We start from the raw sequence: 15,161 nt of genomic DNA on the forward strand, positions 1-15,161 counted from the left end.
GTTTGGCGTCTGTCATTCAGCGCACAGCGGGACTATTACTTCACCAGCAGGGAGGCTAACGTGGACTAATACTGAAGAGCTTGTACCACAACACATAGATGCTGTTAAAGTTAAGTAGGAGGCAGCTACCTGTTTACTTAAATAAAGAACCCTGTTAATATGTGTGTGCAGCTGTCTTGTAGAAAGAAGATACCGGTCATCAAACAACATCCTCTCCCTTGATTCCTACGGTACAAGACTAAAGTGGCAATGAGTATATAACAGCCACTAACACCATAAATGATGTTCAGAAACAAAATGCACGCAGTACTCATCAGAATGGGGAACAGGCAGACCTAAAATGTAAGCTGGACAAATTGATAGAGCGACACCTCCAACCAGTGTTCAGCACTCCAAATGTAGATTCAAATTAATTCAACAAAACTTCCAAAGTCTTAACAACAAGCACAATGACTTGGATACCATTGCAGCAGGGACTGATGACCCTGATGTTTTAGTTGTAAGTGAACACTGGTATACAAATGAGCTAATTAGTGTTTGTCAGCCACTCTCCAAGATCTTCTGCTCTGCCTTCAGCAAAACAGAGAAGAGTGGTGATGGGGTAGGACTCCTTGTTGCACAATAAACTAATGCTAATACTAAGTCAGCTTAACTTAACTTCCATAATATATAAGACCACTAGAGAGGTAAACAGCAGGAAATCATACATTGACAATGTTAAAGTTAGCATGTCTCACTTTACATACAATCCTGCCCTGATATGTATCTCCTCCCTGAAATGATGGACATCCAAGATCCTTCTCACCCCTCCTCAAGTGGTGTACCATAGCCCATCGAATCTACACAACATCCTAATTCATCCCTATGCCACTACCACTCCCAGCACTTTGGGTCATATTCCTACGGCAGACCAAAGTGGAAGACTTACCCAATGCACCCACCCCGCACCTTCTAATCTAGTCCTGTCACAGGCTTATCCTACACCACCAAAGGTCAAGCCATCTGTGAAAGCAGCATTATCATATACCACCTCTGCTGCAAACATTGCACAGTTTTTTATACTGATACAATTACCAACCAGCTGTCCACCAGGCTGAATGGCCACTGCCAGCTTTTGACAAGAAAAAAGTTCATCATAGGCAGATCAGAGTTACCTTTACAACACATCCTCCCCTCCTGTAATCGTTCTGGCCTCAATCTCAGGTAACTCACTGCCCCTGCACTCTCCACCCAACAGTTTCCCCTTCCAATGTCTGTCACCCCCTCCTAATCACATCTCCATTGCCTTCTGCATAAGCTACTTCCCACTGGTCGCTACAGATGTGCCAGTCTATATATCTGCCACCCCTTGCATCCAAATTCCTAGCCAGCAAACTGGCTGCCTCCCTCAAAGCTGCTAGCCACCCATCCCCAATGCCTCACCCTGCCTCCCGCCTCCCTCTCCCTCTCCCCATGTCACCCGACACCACCGACTTTTGGTGAGTGGTCTTCATTAATCCATAAGTATTTACATTCTACAAGAGCATTCGTACAAAATTTGCATATAACCCATCTGTTCTGAAGCTTGCTGTTTCTGACCACTCAGTTGTTCAGGTACTGATGAAAGCTGAAAATCGTGTCAGCAACAAAAAGAAAAACTGATGTAAGAAAAAGAATCAACCTTGATAACAATGTTGAAAATCTCAACAGTATGCTAAAAGGCATACAATGGTATGAAAATAACTGCATTACTTTCAGTGAATTTGCATCACTTTTATTACTGCTTCAATGTCTCATGCTCAGAATACACCTTACTAGTAAATGACTGCAAAAAAAAAATACAAAACAAGATAAATCATGAAGCAGAAACAGCAAGAGAAAAACTGACTTTTCCAATGTGCAATGCTAAAGGATAGCAATAATCACAAACTACAGATAGAACTGAACTATTATGATTATTTCAAAGATCTACTATTAGAAACTAAGAGTAAATGCATAGCCACAATGTTAAGAAACTTGAGTAACACTGGCATAGCCATTTAGAAAGTTATAAACAGCTTTACGGATTGTAAGGGCAAATTAGCTTGTTATCTTACCATTGACTACAAAGTTGATCAAATGTCAATATCAGATTGCAAATGTTTTTAACAAGTTCTTTTCTTATGTTGGAAAATACATCAATGATCACTTCAACAATCTCCAGTATAGATATATGGGCATTCCAGTTAAACAAAGCATATACTTGGCCCCAACTAACAGCAAGGAGATAAAATACGTAGTGCAGGTCACTGAAAGATTCAAAATCGGCAAGCTATGATGGGTTGCTAATCAGCACATTAAACTGGTGCATAGACAGTAAGTATGACAGCATTAGGGTGACCCATATTTCCCATGATCTACCATATTACAACAATCTTTCTTTAATCCTCCCAGCTCCCTTACTGACCGCCTGTTTCTCATACATATTTTGTCCGTGATGACTGTTATAAATATAAATCCAGTGAAGTACTGTCGATAGCTCAAATTCCCTGACCAATAGATCATGAAAAGTTTTTGTATAATAATCAATACTACTGTGGACATATGCTCTTTTTTTGGAATGCAAAACGATACATATTGCTGACAAAAAATTTTCCTAAGGAATTCATATACTGTGCAAAAAAGATGGACCATTATTTACAAAAAAAGATAGACCCAACTCAATCTTATCTGCATCATTATGGTAAATGAGAAAGTTATTTATACTAGACTAAAGATGTTGCACCATCAACACAACCCAATATCTGAAAATCAGAATGGCTTTACGAAAAAAAAAGTCAACTTCAGTAGCTGCAGTACAGTTAACAGATGAAATAATAATTGCTGTAGAGAACAAGGAGTATGTTACTGGAGTCTTCCTTGATCTTGAAAAAACTTTTAATTGTGTCATCACTGCCGTATTATTTGACAAGCTGTTGGATCTGGGTATTAGAGGAACTGGCTACGAGTTGATAGAATCATATATGAGCAACAGGAAACAATGTGTGTTGTTTAAAACAAACAGTGGGTCATTCAAATCCAGAATTACTAATATCAAATATGGAGTGCCTCATGGTTCCATGTTGTGGCATCTTTTTTCTTGATTTATGTTAATGATATAAAGTACAGTTATCCTAGCTCTAAAGCGATACCGTATGCAGATGTTATATCAACTGTGTGCAAACATAAAGCCTCTGACAGTCTGGAGGTGCCATACAACAGTGTTACTAATGAAATAATCAACCATTTCAATGAAAGCCACCTAAAAGCAAGAGCTTCAACGACTGAAGCAATCGAATTTAACACCAGAGAACTAACAGAAATTGCTATGAAATTATCCATGGGAAATGACATGGTAAAAAGGAAAAATGAACACATCACAATCCAGGACAACTTCAAGTGGGACATGCATATACATATATTCCTTAGTGTGTAAACTGTCTAAAAACATGTTTGCCATAAACCTGATTGGCAAATATTGTAACAATATGTATGTGCTAAAAACCCCATTCATTCATTATTCTCATAAAACATAAAGTAGGCTTACATACTTTCTCTAGGACATTACCAAATCAAACCTGCAATGAAGTGTATATGTAAAACAATGAAGATGCTAAGTTCTCTAACTTCTGCAAATCGTTTAAATTAGTTTTTGAGAAGATATTTCCAAAAGTAGCCACATCAACAGTAGCAGCTAAAGGAAAACAGATGGATAATGGCAGGTATTAGAAAGTTCTTCCATGCACTTAAATTTCTCAGTTCTTTACAATAGCAGTACACTAATCCACAGTTTCTAGATTACTATCACAGGTTTTAAAAAAGGTACAGGAAGGTACTACTTGCTGTATAAAAATTATTCAATGATAAAATAATATATATAATGGAGAAAATAAAAGCAAAGTTGATGGGATGTCATAAAAGATGAAACTTGAGAAGGCAGGCAGAAGTATAACAACATACAAACCAAAGATGGGGGTAAACAGAAAATCCTCAGAAATTCACAAATTCTGTAGATGAATATTTCTCTGCTACCGCAGATAAGTTGCTGCAAAATCTTTCCAAAACACTTGCAGCATCCACAAAGATGTACACAACGATGATGTTTCCCCACAACAGATCATGAAGTCACAAAGACAATGCAGAAATCAAAAATAAGAAGTCAGCATGCATAGATGAGGTTCCAGTCGCTGTTCTTAATGCATGCAAGGACAGCATACAAGCTCCATTAATAAACATAATAAATGAGTCAGTTAATTCAGACAGTGTAAAGACATGCAAAAAAAAGTTTTCTTTGATGATGGCAAAAATATCACAGCCACTGTTAAAACAGCAGAACTGCTATTAGTGAAAGCAAATGATATCCTCAAGAATGTTTATGATTGATCAATACATAACAAATTAACATTGAACATAAAGAAAAGCAATATGCACTTCAGCATAAAGAAGGAAAAGAAGTCTGTTGCATCAAACATAGGTGATAAATACACAGATTGTGTAACAAACAAAGTTTTTAGGGATGAATATTGATTGTCAGTTAACACGGAGTGAACTGACAAAGAAAGAATATCAGTACATTACATTCTTAAGGTTCTATCATTACCTCATAACAGTAAGTGTCTTATGGTGGTGTACTGTTCCTACATCTTTTCTAGTAGTGATTTCTATTCAATTACATTATATGAATTCTTGCCTATGGTATTCTTTTCTGGGGATCAAAGACACAAAACATGGACACAATTTTTAAACTGCACAGAAGGGCCATAAGATCCGAAAACAAAGGAAGTAGGTTACAGAATATTGCTCACCAGTGTGGGATCCGTACCAGATAGGGTTGATAGAAGAGATAGAGAAGATCCAGAACATACCTTCACCGAGGAGTCAAGCAGTATGTTGCTCCCTTCTAGGTATATCTCGTGAAGAGACCAAGAGGATAAAATCAGAGAGATTAGAGCCCACACAGAGGCATACCGACAATCTTTCTTTCCATGAACAATGCGAAACTGGAATAGAGGGGAGAACCGATAGAGGTACTCAAAGTACCCTCCGCCACACACCGTCAGGTGGCCTGAAGAGTATGGATGTAGATGTAGATGTAGAGATGTAGAACAATAAATAGTAGTAGCTGGGCTAATTGTAAGGAACTATTTTTTTTAAAAAAAAAAAAAAAAAAAAAAAGAAACTAGGTATCATTACTGCATAAAGTGAGTACATCAACCAATCTACTGTGCAAATCAGGGAAAAAATTACCAAGTATTTCACTAATAGTTCATGGAACAAGAGCCGATTTGGACCTACATTTACCAAGGGAAAAACAAACAAAAAATTAAAATCAGTATTTCCTATCAGGGAAAAAATTGTACAACAAATTTACCAAGGAAATGAAAAAGATTACTAAAATATGTATGTTTAAAAAGGCTGCTAAAAGTGCTTCATAAGCAGTGCAACTAAACAATTAAAGATGACTCAGAGTAGTAGTTAATTACGAAAGTGGTAACTCCAACAACCTATCACATTACAATACTTCATCACGATGTAATGTTTTTACAAGAAAATCATGTGTCAAATTCTAAAGTGCACGACAGTACATCTCACTCATCATAGGGGGGTGCTGACTCAACTTTCAGGTGGACTGTGGTGAGTATATGACAATGTGCACTGAGTATAACTCACATGTTTGCGAGCCTGGAGTCAGATTTCCTAACAGGCCGCAGTTAGTGCAAGGGGCACAGCAACATGTTCATGGTCCAGAAGCCACCAAAGTGACCCCTTACTGTGTGCACTGATGAAGAACAAAACAGTGTTTTACATCAATCATAAGTTATCTGAAGCAAACTATATGTGAGTCAAAGAACATTATGCAGTAGGAACCTATTGAATGGAGCAGTTCAACTGTTTTGACATTGGCCCTCATATTCGGGAGAACGGAGTTTAATCTGTCCGACCAACCTGATTTGACATCACCAAAATCATTTCAGGTAAATGTTGGGATGGGTCCTTCTTCAACACCACAGCCAACCAACTGTCCTATCCTCCTAAAGCATACTTCTATAATAATAGCATAGCATGGTAACTAGTATCTGTATACAATAGCTGAATATTAATACTATATATTAGAGATACAATTATTTTAAAAAAAGGTTTAAAAATGGCTTATCAGGAGCTGGAACTGAGTGTCAACTAAAATTTATCACTGCACTCAAGCGTGTACAATGATCCTGACATACAGGGTGTGTCAAAACATTTATGACAAATACCAGGGAGCGAATCCTGGAATCAAAGCAAGACAAAAGTGTTCCTACAAATGTATATCCTACAATGCAGTTCTGTACTATGTAATCTAAAAGAACTACTTTTTGCTCAACTTTTGAGTAGACTGAAAACAAAGCTCCCTAGAAATTACACAATGGCTTTTTCTCTAAATTTTCATAGCCGAACGAGGACTGAGAAACAGACAAATGGGGTACATATATAATCTACATGGGTACTCTGCAAATCACATTTAAGTGCCTGGCAGAGGGTTCATTGAACCACCTTCACAATTTTCTATTATTCCAATCTTGTATAGCGGGCCGGCCGAAGTGGCCGTGCGGTTAAAGGCGCTGCAGTCTGGAACCGCTACAGTCGCAGGTTCGAATCCTGCCTCGGGCATGGATGTTTGTGATGTCCTTAGGTTAGTTAGGTTTAACTAGTTCTAAGTTCTAGGGGACTAATGACCTCAGCAGTTGAGTCCCATAGTGCTCAGAGTCATTTAAACCATTTTTGTATAGCGGGTGGGAGGAACGAATAACTATATCTTTCCGTACGAGCTCTGATTTCCCTTATTTTATCGTAGTGATCGTTTCTCCCTATGTAGGTCAGTGTCAACAAAATATTTTCGCATTCAGAGGAGAAAGTTGGTGATTGGAATTTCGTGAGAAGATTCTGTCACAAAGAAAAACGCCTTTATTTTAATGATGTCCAGCCTAAACCCTGTATCATTTCAGTGACTCTCTCTCCCATATTTCGCAATAACACAAAATGTGCTGCCCTTCTTTGAACTTTTTCGATGTACTCTGTCAGTCCTATCTGGTATGGATCCCACACTGCACAGCAGTATTCTAAAAGAGGCCGGAGAAGCATAGTGTACGCAGTCTCCTTAGTAAATCTGTCACATTTTCTAAGTGTTCTGCCAATAAAATGGAGACTTTGGTTAGCCTTCTCCACAACATTTTCTGTGTGTTCCTTCCAACTTAAGTTGTTCGTAATAGTAATTCCTAGGTATTTAGTTGAATTTACAGCCTTTAGATTTGACTGCCCCCCCATGAACCATGGACCTTGCCGTTGGTGGGGAGGCTTGCGTACCTCAGCGATACAGATAGCCGTACCGTAGGTGCAACCACAACGGAGGGGTATCTGTTGAGAGGCCAGACAAACGTGTGGTTCCTGAAGAGGGGCAGCAGCCTTTTCAGTAGTTGCAGGGGCAACAGTCTGGATGATTGGCTGATCTGGCCTTGTAACACTAACCAAAACGGCCTTGCTGTGCTGGTACTGCGAACAGCTGAAAGCAAGGGGAAACTAGGGCCGTAATTTTTCCCGAGGGCATGCAGCTTTACTGTATGGATAAATGATGATGGCGTTCTCTTGGGTACAATATTCCGGAGGTAAAATAGTCCCCCATTTGGATCTACAGGCGGGGAATACTCAGGAGGACATTGTTATCAGGAGAAAGAAAATTGGCATTCTACGGATCGGAGCGTGGAATGTCAGATCACTTAATTGGGCAGGTAAGTTAGAAAATTTAAAAAGGGAAATAGGTAGGTTAAAGTCAGATATAGTGGGAATTAGTGAAGTTCGGTGGCAGGTGTTGATGTGAACTTGCACTTGAGGAAGTTGTGTGACTGGGGTATAAAACAATGACAAGTGTTGAATCATTCCTCCAAGGCACTGGCATAGAGTTCTCATATTTCTTCACATTTTACAAAAGCGTAGATAATTTTTTACCTGTTCTTTACAGAATTTAAACAGTTTTGAGGTGTCAAGATCTCATTCTCATAGGTCCACAACAGATTAGCTTTTGTGACAGTTTGCTTTGTTGTACCCCTGATGGCTCACACACATTCTTCCCATGGCAAATAGTCCATTTAAATTGCACAATATTAACCTTTTTATTTTTGAACCTTAGTACCATTTTCTTTCACAGAAACACAATCTTTTTTGCAGGCATCAAACAATTGTTATTGTCATCTTCATAAAACCTAATACCTTTTTTGATCATGTTCCCATCTATCAAATTAGTTGCATTTTCCTTCCGTAATGCAGGTAGAATTCCCTCTTCTTTCACTAAATGTCTTGTTAATTTAACCAAACACTGTGACACATTAAATTAGTCACTAACTTTTGCTAAACTGTAAGAATTTGGCAGCAAACTGATAATTTTATCCTCTTTGTTTGAAATACGAAATTTAGGTTTCAGCTTTTCTATCAAATCATCATATTTCTTCAGTGAATTTTTAGAACTTCCATCACATTTAGTACAAATCTGCTTTTGAAATGAAACTTCCAAATTGTTTTTGACTGTAGCTGCCACTTTCTCTGTTCTTCCATTAAAGACAAAATGTCTTTGTTCTTCACTTAGTTTTCTAATTTTACTGGCATGTGATATATTTAGAATTTCACAAGCTGAATCTACTGTTTCTTACAGTTTCTGGTAAGTCACAAAATTCTTTACCTGAAATATCACTATCCCTTTCTTTGTTAATTACAAACCTCTTACAATAAGATGTTGAACGCAATGATTGTCCTGGTATTATAATGATAAATGCACTTTTATTTTTACAACAATGAGCAAACATTATTTCTCTCAGACCTTTTGTTGTAGGCTTCCTACGTTTCTTAAAAGGGTCCAAGCATGCCTGGCCAAAAAGGTGGTGAAATATATTTGAGTACTTCATTTCATGGTGCTTGCAAGTTGACTTAACCTCTGAGTCAACTCTTAAGTCAAACAAGACGTTTTATTTTTCACTGTAATCTACAGTTAAAGTAATGTCTTCCGCAAACACCCCATACATACTTTCATAACAAGCTTCGTTAATGAGACTGCCAATGAGACTCCATTTTTCAACTGCACTGCACACTTCAGTACCTTATATTTAACTGAGTGCCAGTAGACAGCTGTTGGTGGAAAGGGGAAGACGACACACAGAGTTGTATAGGCTTGTCTGTCAGCCTGCACAGACTTCCATATGCTGTCTTTTAGCCTGCTGAAACTTTCAGGAGAGGATTGTCTCAACAAATAATCATTAGTTACTTTAATTTGGTTCCAAAATTGATTTTTCAAAATTTGTGGCCAATAACTTTGAGCTATTAAAATATATTATAACTGTTATTTCTAAGTGATAAACATTTTTTTTAAACAAAAAAGGTCTTTTGAGTCCATTAAACATTAGGATTAGGGCCACCACACAGTAAATATCAAATTTTTCTGAGATGGTCAAGCAACCAGGTATTTTTTTTCCTGGACCACTTAGTATGGGATGACCCAGAAAGCAGATATAGTAAATGAATAAATAATGTTAAAAAAACATGAACACAATATATTTACAATAGAGTATATGACTAAACAATGCATTACAACTAAAGGATGGAAACTACTGTGAAGAAATTGTGGGAATAATAAAAGGAATGTGTCACCATGAATCCACTCAACTTAGATGAGAAAATCTGGGGTTTATCACTCATAATTTTTAGGTCTTCTAGAAGCCGACTTTAAATGGGACATGCAGAATAGTTAGAATAGTTTACATATTTCAATACAATAGTTTCAATATTGTAATGTAATCAATCGTCGGAAATAAAGTTTCTCACATGTGAAAAGTATGATGCCCGCAGTAGAGAGTTCAGGTAATTTCATTATGTTGTCAGAAAATGTGTTTAATTTATTTAATTATGAATATTTTCTTTTATGATAAATAATGGACTTGTTTAAGATGTTAAATGCTGTATATTTATATACATATTTATTTATACGTATCTTTGGGGTTTATTAAGGTCAGTAAACCAAAGAATCTAGAATGCAGGAATGTCTGCAACTTCCGGGCACATGTTGGATTGCCCACCACTTCTTTGTCAGTATTGGAGGGAGATGGACGTGTTTATGTGACAAGTGCAGTATAATGGATTTAGAGTATCAATGGTCATAGTGAGAATGGTGTAGTTACTAACAAAAAGTACAAATAAATATAATTTTTAGCTGAAAGTATTTCAGATACGGTGGTGTTTATTTCAAACAAGAAGAAACCCCAGGCCATGCTTGTTGGAATGATTATTTTGCAGACAAAACTTCGAGAACCCCCTAGACAAACGAGATCTGCAGTGTGTAATCTTTCAACAGGTACTAAAAAATAAGTCTTGCTGAAATTGTGCTGAAACTAGTTGTATTATTCTCATTCAAAAACACGTGGTGAGAGTGTGGTCCTACCACAATATACCACGTAAGATTCCACAATTTTTCAGTTATCTAAGAAACGAGATAGATAACAACCAGTACAATCTACACTTGATACATAAATGCTGTAGTAGTTTCTGAATGAATTCATATTATTAAACACAAATCCTTAATGTATTTGAATAGCAGAGTTAGAACCAACAGATACTTTAACAATGGCCGGAAATCAGTTTGCAAACTGACACTACAGATCACATTCTCTTGGGCTACTTAATAGTCTTTGAACACACCATGTTGCCACAAGGTATGATAACATAAGGAGTTCATGTCTTGGGTAACAGTTAACAGAATGGTGTGGAACTCACAGCTAAATAGTTTCTCTGTGTTTTTAATCATTTGGGCACCCTACTTTCCTTTGCAATTTCTGTTTTATCCTGTTCTGATGATTCATTTATGGTTTTTCCAATTTTCATGTCAATACATTAGTCATACATCATAATTCTTAGTACATGGTCCTGTGTCTTTTACTCACACTTCCTGAAGCCCATAGTATATCCTTCCTCATAAAAACACATCGTCAACCGACCTTGCATCTATATGTTATGAGATGGTGATGGATCCTGCGGAGCTCCTTCAGCACCAGAACCTAAAAATGTTTGAAAATCTGCATCTTTAATTATTTACAAGCAAATATTTTTAGTCTGTTACATGGCTAGTTTGCACTAACAAATAATGCATGTTGAATCATTGATACCTTACTTGAGAGGGTCTAACATTAACATTACAGAGCTGTGTGACATATTATTATGCATATATATGAAGATGGTGGGCAACAGCCTTGCCACGGTGGATACACCGGTTCCCGTGAGATCACCGAAGTTAAGCGCTGTCAAGCATGGTCGGCACTTGAATGGGTGACCATCCAGGCCCCCATGCGCTGTTGCCATTTTTCGGGGTGCCCTCAGCCTCGTGATGCCAATTGAGGAGCTACTCGACCAAATAGTAGCGGCTCCAGTAAAGAATACCATCATTACGACCGGGAGAAGATGGCATCTGTTCTTTTGAACATGTCCGAAGAATGAAATTACAAGGAAATCCAGACCATTAGCTGCTTACAGGCATTGATAAATATCAAGGGGGACAGTTGAAAATGTGCGCCCCGACTGGGACTCGAACCTGGGATCTCCTGGTTACATGGCAGACACACTATCTGACTAAGCCATCGAGGACACAGAGGATAGTGCAACTGCAGGGACTTATCTCTTGCACGCTCACCATGGGACCCACATTTCCAACTTACTGTCCACACACTACATTTGTAGTGCCTCTGCCCACTATACTCATTACTTGCAGCAGTCAATCTACCGATTCCTGTACGAGTTTGAGCAATGTGAGTGCATCTGCACTGAAGAAGATCATTGGCTTGTAAGCCTTATTTATATGAAGATGGTTCTGAAAGAACAGTATGTGGATAGTAAGTTGGAAATGTGGGTCTCACGGGGAGCATGCCAGAGATAAGTCCCTGCAGTCACACTATGCTCTGTGACCTCGGGTTCAAGTCCTGGTCGGGGCACACATTTTCAACTGTCCCCGTTGATATTTATCAATGCCTGTAAGCAGCTAATGGTCTGGATTTCATTGTAATTTCATATTATTATGGATGTCAAATAAAAAAATCCAGTTGCCAAAAGATTAATTAAACATTTATTTGCATTCTCAACAAAATCACTGAAGCACATCCCTAACCAGTTTGAATCAGCCTTCATGATTTTTTCCACACAACCAATGTATGCTAGTTTTTTAGCTGTCCAGTTTCATTGAACTGTTGCAGTGTATGTGCCTATCACTGAATGCAAAGCAATCATATAGTCAAGTAGTAACAAAATGGTTGGTGTAGTAATGAAAAAGAGCCTCAAAATCCCTGCAACACACACTGCTGCACTTTGTTGAGTACTGAGGGTACCTTTGAAGCAACAGTACTGAGAAAGATTTGGGCTATTGAGTTAACTTCGCTATTATGACGTTGTCTAGGAAATAAAATAGGCCGTATAACCATGTATGTAATGTTAACACTTTTGTTTGTAGCTATAATGGCTGTTTGCAACAGACTTCTATAACAAAATACAGTTACTACTTAGTAGTAGTACTACTGCCACTACTACTGCTGGCACAGCTATAATCTCTACTCTTCTTCCTCCACTAATGGCATCATTTATTTCTATAATTAACCTGCTTAATCTTATACAGGTGTATTTCTCACTACTACACACATTCTCAATTAAACTGCTTTCTTCACTCTCTGGGCTTGGGAAGACACACTAGCAGTGTGTTCACAGTTGTTGTTGATTCTATGATTCAGTGGATCATCTTTGGACTCCTCATTTGTGTAGGATGTTTATTAGTAGAGGAGTTAATCATTCTGTTGAGTGGTAGGAGCCCTTCACAAGATCTCCCTGACTGTCCTGGATATCATAAATACAATGTCATCCCAGGTGCACCATATTCTCCTATTCATCAGTACTGCTCTGGAACCCACCATCCTCATATCTTGTCACTTATGAACCACTGTATCCCTACAATGAGGCACCTGTGGCAACACAAACTGCATGCCAGTATCTGTGCACCTGTCTAATGGAACTCTTTTAATGTAACTGAACGCAGTCCTTTCCAATAACACATCTGTAGCCATGCAATAACAGAGATGCCAAAGCAGTCAGTGACTTGACTGTGCATTCAGTGACATATAATGTGCAGCAGCTTTGTTTCTCTTCCAACTATCACCTGTATAAAACATGTGAAGTTGCTTGATTTTGTCTAGGAATTCACCTACAAATCTAGGAACTATGTCTCTTTCAATTTTTATTGTTTCTCTTATTTCCTGATTGTCTGCCTTTCAGGTAACTCTTTTTGTAGTTAGGTCCATTTAACACCTTGGCACCCTCCTCCTGGCTAACAAAGAGCAACATTACACTTATCTTCTACCTCCCAGACCACCACATAACAGTGAACACAATATCTGCGTGTGTCAGAAGTCCATTTTTGTGACAGCCATTTGGGAACTTCTGTAAAACTAAAATGACACACTCCCGAAAAACATTCAGCTGAAGTAATTTTTACAAAAAATATGGAAAACCTAAACCAGGATAGCCAGAGGAAAACTGAATATCACTACTCCTCAATCTAAATCCATTATTTTAACTGCTGTGCCACTTCATTTGGCCCCCAAATAGGCCCAGTGCCAATTACTGAGCCATCTCACTTAGCTATCCTTTCCTGTAGTCTACTAATTCAAGAAACAAAAATAAGCGCTATCACTTCTGCCTTATCTGTCAGTTAAGATCTGATGATAACAAGAAAGCCAGGTTTAAGATTAGTTAAGTGTAGTTTTATTTCTGCATCACTGATGTTGGTAGAGAAGAATGGAAATGCCTTTTTATCATTTACTTATCTACCACAGAAACTACAATGGAACAATGCTTACAGAGTTGTGTCCATAGTATTATAATACACATTCTACCAATTAACTTTGATCAAAATATAGACAGGAAAGGCGTATAAAGGTTTAGATTCTTCTTCATTTTTAACTTAAAAGTGTGATGTCTCTCAATGTGTAATGTTTGTCTGAAAAATGATTAGAACTGTGAGATATATACACTATTTAACAATAATTAACACCTACTCAATATGTGATATCAATAAACAAACAGTAATTAGTATTTGATGATTCATAATTCATGGCCTTTCATTATATTGAGTACATACATATGTAACAGCACCTCAAAAAACATCTTACCAGAGTCAGGGGATTACACAGCCGTTTAATAACAAGTTTCTGATAGGATGAAGTCCTTAGGTGTTTATTTTTTTAACCTTTCAGCATGTTTACCATATGACTGGCTTCATAAATTGAAGTTACACACGTATATGTACTTTTTAGTAAAATACATATTATTTTAAAGCATTACTCTCCGATAATTCTCCCCTCACCCGGGGTACAAGGCGACTTTTCTGTACCTCTCCCCATTTCCTAAATCTCACCAGTCCTTTTCCTTCACCATTCTTTCTTCCACTCCAACCCTTCTGCCAGGAGGAGTCACTGGATCCGAAAGCTTTCACATGTTCTTAAGCTTTTTATATGAGTTTTCTCCTGCCACCACTTGGCATATATTTTCTTTGAAATATATTAAACAATTATGCATATAGAGACTTTGGAGTGTCATTATATTGAGCTGAATGAAAGTTTCTTACAGGATCATCTAGGACTCAGTTCTTGAGTACATTTGGTTGTTTTTTCTGTCATTTGAAAATACAGTTTGTACCTAAAATTTCCCCATAACAGTACTCCATATTGCAGTTCTGACTGACAGAGCATATTGTAATAAAGAACTAGTAAATTTTTAATAAAATATTTTAGCTTACACAGAAGAAAATTCACAAATGTTAATTCATCAAACAGATATTCGATATGTTCATCCCATGAGAGTCTGTGGGTCCAACCCTCCCTTGTTCACAAACAGTAATTGTCACCTGTTGCTTAGGCAATATTTAATTAAATTTAGTGGTTTATCTACAGTTCCATAGTATTCTAGCTTTATTTGTAACATTCTCATCTGATATAGAATAAAAAGCTTTACTTAAGTTTAAAAGTGTAAACGAGGCAGACAGTTTCCTATCATAAACGTAATGAATTGCAGACTTATCCTGAGCATGAAATTTTGCCAATGTCACATCATATTTTCAA

General features: G+C 37.6%; 1 protein-coding gene across 1 annotated transcript in view; it reads right to left on the bottom strand.

The window, feature by feature from the left end:
- Nucleotides 1-15,161, bottom strand: part of LOC126469825 (UPF0669 protein C6orf120 homolog) — a 61,996-nt gene that overhangs the window by 41,650 nt on the left and 5,185 nt on the right. Inside the window, exon 2 of the mRNA XM_050097113.1 lies at nucleotides 10,953-11,066. Within this exon, the coding sequence (XP_049953070.1) occupies nucleotides 10,953-10,985 (33 nt within the window). The 5' untranslated portion in view covers nucleotides 10,986-11,066. The remainder of the gene's footprint in view (nucleotides 1-10,952; nucleotides 11,067-15,161) is intronic.

Source organism: Schistocerca serialis, chromosome 3 (genome assembly GCF_023864345.2).
Source record: "Schistocerca serialis cubense isolate TAMUIC-IGC-003099 chromosome 3, iqSchSeri2.2, whole genome shotgun sequence".
Taxonomy (NCBI): domain Eukaryota; kingdom Metazoa; phylum Arthropoda; class Insecta; order Orthoptera; family Acrididae; genus Schistocerca; species Schistocerca serialis.